This window comes from Agrilus planipennis, unplaced genomic scaffold (assembly GCF_000699045.2).
Source record: "Agrilus planipennis isolate EAB-ADULT unplaced genomic scaffold, Apla_2.0 scaffold200, whole genome shotgun sequence".
NCBI lineage: Eukaryota > Metazoa > Arthropoda > Insecta > Coleoptera > Buprestidae > Agrilus > Agrilus planipennis.
The window spans coordinates 575809-586103 of NW_020438971.1; the positions used below are offsets into that span (position 1 = coordinate 575809).

General features: G+C 30.0%; 1 protein-coding gene across 10 annotated transcripts in view; it reads right to left on the reverse strand.

Moving 5' to 3' along the window:
* Positions 1-1373: 1373 nt before the first annotated feature.
* The window catches only part of LOC108740009 (antichymotrypsin-2), a 17726-nt gene continuing 8804 nt past the window's right edge, over positions 1374-10295 (reverse strand). The window contains exons 4-5 of one of the 10 annotated variants that reach the window (XM_018474160.2): positions 8529-8725; positions 8347-8440 (exon numbers count right to left, since the gene is read on the reverse strand). In XM_018474160.2, the coding sequence (XP_018329662.1) occupies positions 8577-8725 (149 nt within the window). In that variant the 3' untranslated portion in view covers positions 8347-8440; positions 8529-8576. Of the gene's footprint in view, positions 1639-1792; positions 2053-2076; positions 2748-4391; positions 4617-5697; positions 5853-6758; positions 6916-8346; positions 8441-8528; positions 8726-8926; positions 9168-9614; positions 9828-10295 lie in introns of those variants that run through there. The other 9 variants (XM_018474158.2, XM_018474166.2, XM_018474170.2 and 6 more) reach the window with 9 other exon arrangements.

Here is a 10295-nt window from a genome sequence, read left to right on the forward strand (position 1 = left end):
AACCAATAAATATTTTTAAATAATAGCGTATTACTCCTATCAACATTTTGTTCATATTTGCAAAATCTCATCAAGATCTGCTCAGCCGTTTTGATTATTAGTCGATTAGATTAATCACATCAATTTTATTTATACCGATTGCGAAAGAGTGAATTTTGGCAGAGGAAATCTCAATTAGTAAACATTGTAATTTGCGACTTCGTATGTGTATGTTTGCACAATTTTCACACAGTCCTTTCTGCTATTAATCAGTGGAATATTATAATTCAATGCCAAGATTCTCATTTTCGCATACTCTATATTGTATGGACTTATAGATTATTATCTATTAAGCAATTAAAATAATGTAAATTTTCTAGTATAGGAACCATGCATATTAGGCACTAAAAATTACTTACCTTGGTTTTTTCATAGTCACTTCATTTTCCTTACGAAATTCTTTAAACGCTGATAAACGGTACTGTACTTTAAAATTATTTCTGTAGTTATTATATTTTGGGACAATCTCGTCGGTTAAATCGTTCCTATTAATTCTAATAGTTGTTTTTTGAGCCTGCTGCATTTTTAATCCGGCTTTGTTTGCCTACGCCGTTAAAATGACACAAATCCAATCAACGAAGGGTAAAAACAGTAAATGGAATTGATTGATGACGATCGTGTACAAAATAAGCGTTAATGTTTATTTAATTGTACCAGTCTTATAATTACTACATATTATACCACTACTTATTTCAAATGTACCTATATGGAAAGTATAAAATTACTGTCCATTAAAAACATTGAATTACCTACAGTAAAATTCTTATTAATTATCGAAATGTTACTTAATTTTCCGAATAAAAAAAATGTACTCGTTATCGTAAATAAATGCGATCCTAATAACGTAAGTTTCAGCTTCTAATAAACTGTGTCATGTATTTAAACTGTCATTGGTATTTTCAAAATCATTTGTTATAGCATGGAATATGTAATGGTAAAAAGAATTTTAAATCGAAATTAATCAGTATATTTCATACACTTATTAGATACTATTTGTTTATATAGTTTATTAAGTTTTAAGCGAAACTCTAATTAATTATAATTTACAAAAACAAAATATAATTTTTCCTACCTATGTTTTCCGGATAGAGCAGGTTGAGTTGTATTTCCATGTCCTTTGCTTAACTGCAGGCGTTTCGCTAGGTTTAGCACACGACATCTTCAGTGTGTTCAATAACCACTGAAGCCTTTTATTAATTGATGTATATTTTGTTTCATATTTATTTCACAAAATTCTAAACAATCTAAATGAATTGAAATGAAACTATATACTGCAGAAATGATTAAATTTACGATTAATTAAATAGTAAGTACCAGAATAAAATAAACACAAACAAAAGTAAGTAATATATTCAAATATAGTGATACAAATTAATTATAAACGATATAATAGGAAGACTCAAAGGACTTCGGGTAACTTAAATGCAAAATAATAACAAAAATAAAATCATTATAATGGCGAGTGAAGGTAACCCATAAACAATATCACACTATCTTCGGAAAATGCACCATTTTTCTTTATAACAAAAACAGCTGGATGGTCTACAATAAATGTGTGAGATAATACGCGGCTGCCCATTCGCCTTGCAAATACTAATGCTAGAAACAATCGCTATAATTACTAAAATAACAACAATGTATTTATAGAGAAAATTGATAAAAGGCAGTCTTATAGTCTTGTCTTATGCATTACAAAGTAAAATAACAAAGAAAAATAAATGAGTACACTAATAAAAAAAATAACACACGTATATATGCATTTTAATTTCGATTCGCCTTTTATTAATTTCATACAGCCTTACTTTACAATATTGAAATTGGAATATGTAATTTAAGTATATAGAAAGCCCCACTAATTATTTATTTTATAATGACCACATTCCTATGGGTTAATTATTCGAGCAATAAACAAAGGGTTGTTTTTCCTCATAAGCAAAGCAATAAACGGATGGTCAGCAACAAACTCAAGCTTGTTAGGATCTATGATGAGGCTCAGTGTTACCGCGTACACTCCTAAAAGGAAATGTAGGTAAATAAAAAATTGTACTCTTGTAAAATTACATTTCAACAGCAAAACCATTTGTTTAAGGAGCTTTCTAGTCTGTAGACAGCTTTAAGTGGAAAATAGGTCATTAAACTATTACGAAAATCAGTTCTTAAATAAGGCGTGTGTGTATCTAAAGGTTTTATACCAAAAGACTGCACAATGCTTATGGAAAATCGATTCCGATCAAATTGGCTGCAATTGGATTGTAACGTTTTTTAGGGCATTGTGATCAAAAGTTCTCAGGGTTACGAGGTCACGGATCAACGTAATGCACGATTTTCAGCTTATCTAAAGTATAACATATATATGTACCACATTAATTCAATTGCAGTTAATTTTCTGTAAGAATTGTGCAAAGTCCTTTAGTGTGTTTAACAATTTTAGTTAAGAATATTTTTGATTATTAGGCAAATACATTAACAAATTGTGCACATTGAATACTAAACATGAAAACAAAATACAAAAACTAATTGGGTGGTCATTTTGAATTGCTTCAATAATGACTTTATTATAAACATAAAATTAGTTTCTTAAGGTTTTACGTATCTTCCCACAAACAGAAGAGTATCTTTCGCTTTAAGCAATGCAATAAATGGGTGATCAGCAATAAAGAAATAGCTTTCCAACGATTCTCGGTAACTTTTTGTTATAAGTATAACTGCTGAAAAAAAAGAGCGTTAAATAAAGTTTTTTCTTTATCTCACCAACGCTACTATTAATATTTCCGTACTATTTGTTAAATTACTACTAAATGTCAATGTCTTAATGTAATGTTAGAGTTACCCCACACGTGCAAAACAATAAATACTAAACGGCTGATCTTTGTTCTTGAGTATGAGCGGTACCTATTTGGTTACCATTTCTAATAAATAATTTATTGAGCCCTTTTTAATGGATTAATCAGTCGTGCCACGAACAAAGGATTGTTGTTTGTTCTTATTAATGCAATAAAGGGATGATCGGCAATGAAATGTTCACTTTCCGGTTCCCACACCAATCTATCTAGTACCGTAATAACTGCTAAAACAAAGACAATAACTTTTTTATAAATGTATTTTAAATGTGGACTAAAACTGTAAAAAAATTCGTTATATTTTTCATTTAAACCTATTAGGTAAGGGGTTGCATTGATTACTTATTTTTTAATTTACAAATAGGTCCAATCAAAGTTAAAATAAGGATAAAAAAGAGATTATTTAATAATGCAACATCGACGTTTCCTTTTTTAGACCTGAAACTGGTAACAGGTGAAGTATTCCGATTTTATACCGCAAAGAAAAATGTATAAAATTCCTCATTTTCAAATTGTACGCAAAAGAAAAACAGTTTTACTTATAATTAGTGGGATGAGAGATGTGATATTGAACGCATCTCTAATGGAAATTAAAATTTCCCGCCCTTATGCTAATGAAAAGTGCTTGAAAATGTTTTCACAAATACTCTCGACCGTTTGAGCCCTTTGGGTTGATACGAATTGCATACCTTTCAGTACTAGTCCTTAAATCACCTTTAACTGTCTTACATTATACAAAGGAATGCAATACGATGATAAAAATTTTATATTTCAATTTAACCGGAAAGTGTAAATCGGTCAAGAACCTTTTTATGTTTCTTTCAAGGGGTGCATTATCAACCCCCTCCCCACGAAAAGGCCTGCGATATAAAATCAGAAAACCGCACATGTTACTAGTTCTCGATCTATTTGGATTAAAGCTTTACCATCATTATTATCATTATAATTCTTTTTCTGTGCAGGTACAGATGGAAATGGTACATAATTAATGTAATTGGGATTTTTACATCATCATCAAAAAGCTACCTTAACGAAACCATGCACCAAAAGTCGAAATGTCGGTGTTAATTTTTGAATAAACTTTTTGACGTATTTCATGCTAGATTCCTAAACTAATGGGAGTTTTTATATCTATTCTGATGTTAATTTTAAGGCTACATTCTTTAATACTGGGAACAAGTAGAAACTGAATCAGTGCCAGTAAAAAGGGGTAGGGGGGGCATTTTCTATATTCGAATATTTTACAGAATCTCGATAAATACGTTAACAATAGAATCATGAAGAAAGTGTTCTATTCATAGTAGCAATCTCTTTTAAATGGTTTCCCACATGATTTGTACCTAATACTTAATAGTTTTTTTATCTGTTTCACCAATAAGTATTGCAAGCTACTGTCAACTTTTTAGACCTTTTTCATTAGTACCTAGATGAATCAGCTTTATTCGTGTTTTATATCTTTCACTAATTTATTATTGAAATTCGATCACAAATTAAAAAGAAAATACCGGGTCGTTGCAGAATTAAATGATTTATTCATTCGTTACAGAGTATAAGTAAAATATAATGACAATCTGACTTCTGTTATAGTTACACATAGATATTAATGCATAATCGACGGATTATTAACTTTTCCAACAAAAAGTAAATTGCTATTATGCTTCAGTATGACTATAAAGGGATGGTCCACTATAAGTACTTCGTCAGGAATAGCAGCACTTACGAACATAATGCCAATTCCTATTAAAAAGAAATTTAAAGGGANAAAACAGTTTTACTTATAATTAGTGGGATGAGAGATGTGATATTGAACGCATCTCTAATGGAAATTAAAATTTCCCGCCCTTATGCTAATGAAAAGTGCTTGAAAATGTTTTCACAAATACTCTCGACCGTTTGAGCCCTTTGGGTTGATACGAATTGCATACCTTTCAGTACTAGTCCTTAAATCACCTTTAACTGTCTTACATTATACAAAGGAATGCAATACGATGATAAAAATTTTATATTTCAATTTAACCGGAAAGTGTAAATCGGTCAAGAACCTTTTTATGTTTCTTTCAAGGGGTGCATTATCAACCCCCTCCCCACGAAAAGGCCTGCGATATAAAATCAGAAAACCGCACATGTTACTAGTTCTCGATCTATTTGGATTAAAGCTTTACCATCATTATTATCATTATAATTCTTTTTCTGTGCAGGTACAGATGGAAATGGTACATAATTAATGTAATTGGGATTTTTACATCATCATCAAAAAGCTACCTTAACGAAACCATGCACCAAAAGTCGAAATGTCGGTGTTAATTTTTGAATAAACTTTTTGACGTATTTCATGCTAGATTCCTAAACTAATGGGAGTTTTTATATCTATTCTGATGTTAATTTTAAGGCTACATTCTTTAATACTGGGAACAAGTAGAAACTGAATCAGTGCCAGTAAAAAGGGGTAGGGGGGGCATTTTCTATATTCGAATATTTTACAGAATCTCGATAAATACGTTAACAATAGAATCATGAAGAAAGTGTTCTATTCATAGTAGCAATCTCTTTTAAATGGTTTCCCACATGATTTGTACCTAATACTTAATAGTTTTTTTATCTGTTTCACCAATAAGTATTGCAAGCTACTGTCAACTTTTTAGACCTTTTTCATTAGTACCTAGATGAATCAGCTTTATTCGTGTTTTATATCTTTCACTAATTTATTATTGAAATTCGATCACAAATTAAAAAGAAAATACCGGGTCGTTGCAGAATTAAATGATTTATTCATTCGTTACAGAGTATAAGTAAAATATAATGACAATCTGACTTCTGTTATAGTTACACATAGATATTAATGCATAATCGACGGATTATTAACTTTTCCAACAAAAAGTAAATTGCTATTATGCTTCAGTATGACTATAAAGGGATGGTCCACTATAAGTACTTCGTCAGGAATAGCAGCACTTACGAACATAATGCCAATTCCTATTAAAAAAAATTTAAAGGGATATTAATATAAAACCTTCAATAGGTAGCGTCTATAAAGCTGAACCTATTAATATTTTATTTCTATTATAAAAGTTATAACACGAATATGCAACGAAAACAAAGAATAAAAGAGGGTAGTACTAAGCGTTTTATTAATTATTGCAATAGGGAACGTTTTTAAAATGTAATGTTGTTTCAAGAAAATAAATACTATCATGTATGTTTGGAGCGCGGCGTTGTACGGGTGTGAAACTCGGACAGTGGGCGCGGCAGAAAAAAAAAGGTTAGAAGCGTTCGAAATGTGGTATTATAGTCGAATGATGAGAATAACGTGAATGGGAAAGGTTAGAAATGAAGAGGTATTAGAAAGAATAGGAGAAAAAAAGACTATGAAAGTCAATAAGAAGTAGGCGAGATAGGTTGGTAGGACACCTTCTCAAGCATGAAGGTCTAGTCAGTGACATATTAAAGGCAGAAACAGGAGTTAGGAGGGGTAAAGGGAGACCTAGATTAGATTACTGTTCGCAAATAGTTAAGGATGCGGGCTGTTCTAGTTTTAGAGAAATGCGAAGTTTAGCTCAGGGTAGGAATGAGTGCAGGTACCTGTCCAACCAGTCTAAGGACTGACGACCTGATGATGATGTATGTATAGAGAAACGTATGAGATATGAGACACAAGCAGGAGCCTAGTCACTGACATAATTACACATTGCTCTTTTAGTAAATATTAATTATACCAAACATCTTCATGTTTTTTGGGTAATTGCTACAAAAACCTTCTGATGTTAACTATATACGTGTACAAAATTGAGTGCTTTGTTTTTGCAGAAATTAAAAAAAAACAAGTTGTAAAAGTATTTATAAAATTTATTACGTTTCACCAAAATAATCTGAATAACAGAGTTTGAAAAGCATGCATAACTGAACATTTATGGTTTAATTAATCGTGTAATGAATAACAAATTGCTTTTTGATCTTATCACAGCAATAAAGGGGTGATCAGCAATGAAATATTGGCTTTCAGGTTCCCATACGTAACTTTCTAGTGCGATAACAACAGCTAAAACAAAAATGTTAATTTTGCATACATAGCTACTTATTATATATTAAAGTTCTTGATAAGTAAATTGACTATTGTTAAAATTAAAACGGTGAAATAATCTTTTAATAAAAACGCAGTAAATGGATTGATTTTAAGAAGTAAATACAATGGGTGCTAAACTTGGTATGCAAAATATAAATGTATTTTTAGTATCCGTTCTTACCCTAGAGATTTGTTAGTTTATTTCTTCATCTTTATCTTATTAAAATCGATTCATATAGTACAAAAATGTATATAAACTGAGTCGTGATAAAACTAAATTCTTTATTTTTACGTTGCACAACAAAAACTGATATTATGACAATCCGGAATTCGTATTGTAAAATATATTACTGAATAGTCGATGGGTCTTTAACTTTTCCAATAAAAAGTAAATCGTTATTATGCTTCAGTATGGCTAAAAATGGATGATTGACCATAAGTACTTTGTCAGGGAAAATAGCACTTGCCGCCATAATGCCAAATTCTAATGAAGAAGAAATTGGAAAGTATATTATTGAAGTAAAATCTTGAATCAGTATATCATCACTTTTTAATAAAATTACAATAAAGTAAGGAACTATCTGGCACTTTAAAAAGATGAAACTGTTCAAAGAAATTGATGACGGTTTTACGTTGAATTATGAACGATTAATCATAACCAGTGTTAATCTTAATCAAGGTACCAAAATCTTCATACCAACAACACATGCATTTTCCAATTAATTAGTAGTAATATTTTGTTGGCGTTTACAAGGTATGTGATGAAATGGAAGTTAATATTGAAAATTGAAAAATAATAAATTACCGTTAAAAATTTTTTTTAACTGTATCGGAACGTTTAGAAATAATCACCCTCATTCTATACGTANGTTCAAAGAAATTGATGACGGTTTTACGTTGAATTATGAACAATTAATCACAACCAGTATTAATCTTAATCGAGGTACCAAAATCTTCATACCAACAATACATGCACCTACTTATCATGTTTTTCAATAAATGGTTTTAAATATTTTGTTGACGTTTTTAGGTATGTGATGAAATCGAAATTAATAGATATTGAAAATGGAAAAATATTAAATAACCGTTAAAAAAATATTTTAACTGCATCGGAATGTTCAGAAATAATCACCTTCATTACTACTACTACTACTAATTTTTTTAATAGTGTAGGTATATAGGTGACAACGATATTATCAACCAGTTAGATGTTATATATTATTATAATACTAATATACTTCCACATAATAGATTATTATAAAACTAGCGGGACTGATGCTGGACCCCCTTGCGAATAAAAAGTGAAGCTTCGAACTATCCGGGATAGACAGATTTTCATTTCAAAAGTTAATAAACAGATTGTAGCTAATGGAAAAGTCAAAAGGTATATAATTAAAAATATCAGTTTTAAATCAAGTCGTGCTTTATTATTCTGATTATTCTGTCTACTGTCGTGTTTGATATAGTATCTATAAATGTGTATTACATATCTAAAAGTAAAGTTCCCGTATTCCAACGTGCACACAAGTACGTAGTCATATCTAAAACCTAAGTTCTTTTACAGCAATAATTCTTTCAAACAAATGCATGTTTAAGGCATCGAGTCTGATAATTGTAATTAAAGGCTATTTTAGTCATCATCTTATCTTTTGTATAGATTTAGGTTTTGATATGGATCCCATGAAAAGAACAGCTACCTCTGTGAGCAATAATATGATAAATGGATGGTCTATTATAAATAATTCTTTTTTATCTAACCATTTACAAATTCCATCTACAACGTACCCTAAAAACACCTTAAGTAGTAAACACATGCGTTAAAAAGGTTAATACAGAATATAGATAATACTTTTTGGTGATAACATTTAGCAATACATATGTGTATACATATATATTTATTAATAAGACTATTATTATACATTTAGTCTATATCTATTTCAAAATAATCGGGAAATCGATTAACCAATAAATAAAAACAAACCCATGGTATATTGAACAAAAGTGTATATTTGTGATAGGTATAGTAGACTAATACAAAATTGAAACATAAATCAAATAAACAATAGTAAAAACTTATGTTAATCTTGTTAATAATGGCAATTACGCTAACGGATTTTTGATCAATCCAGCGAAAAGCAAATAATCTTTATGTTTGATTGCCACGAGAAAAGGATGATCTACCCGGAAACCTTGAATATATTCTCTACTGTATACTTGCACTGACACTGCTAGAAATTGAAAAGAAATAAAAAATTATTGACGTCCAAAACGTAGTGAAAATCATTTTTTTTTTAACATGCAATTGTCGTACTAAAAATTTGTAAAATGGGTATGAAAAATCTACATGCAAAAGCAAATCCCAAATCGGATTATGTATTTAGCGGTCCATAAACGATGTCGCTGACAAAACTTAATAGTTCTAACAGTATTAGCTTTAAAATTTCGAATAGTTCGGCATTTACTTGGTGAAAATTCATTATAAAAAATAACACAACTTGTAATTTTTCACAATATTTTTATTTTTCCATTTGAAAAACGACAAAGTTTAGCATTTACACATTTACATTTATGTTTCTTATTTCGAGTTTTAATATCAATAATTTTGAATCAAAATCGCTTCTCGACGTTTTTCTAATAACGTTCTTGTTAAAAAATAAACTGAAATAGGTACCTACTATTCTTGCATGTATATATTTTTTTTATTGTCATCACAAATACACATTAAGTACTACGTAACACTACAATATCCTTTTTTTAAACAGACGGTTTAACAATGCGTCCAATAAAAAGTGGATTAGTTTTGTATTTGATTGCTACAACAAACGGGTGATCTACGTAAAACTTTAGAACGGGTGATAAACTTGCACTCATCCTTGTAACCATTAGCCCTATAAATTATAAAAAATTGAGTAATGCATCTAATTGCAAATACTTAGTTGTTTCATATAGTTGAAAGTTGAAATAGATCGCGTAACACAACTAACAGACACATTCGCGAAAGCATAAGGGGTGCAATGCTGCAAGGTGCTTTTTAGCGAACATATATAAAGAAATTGTAAAACAATGTATAAAAAACAATAACACAGTGTAACACAGTTACAGTTAGGGTTGCCACCTTTTTAGGCTTTACATAAAGTATTTCTCGACTAAAAGCTTAAAAAAAAAGTACTCGGCATAGAAATAAAGTATTTAATTTTTTGTTTTTAAAAACATATTTTTTGTTACACCTAGCAGCCAGTAACAAATTGCTGTCGCTCTTAAATACATTAATAGCCTCTAAACATGGCAAACAAAGATTTAAGTAAACTAAAAGTTCATTTTTAATTAGTTTTAATGAAGCTTTATTCCTGTCGTCC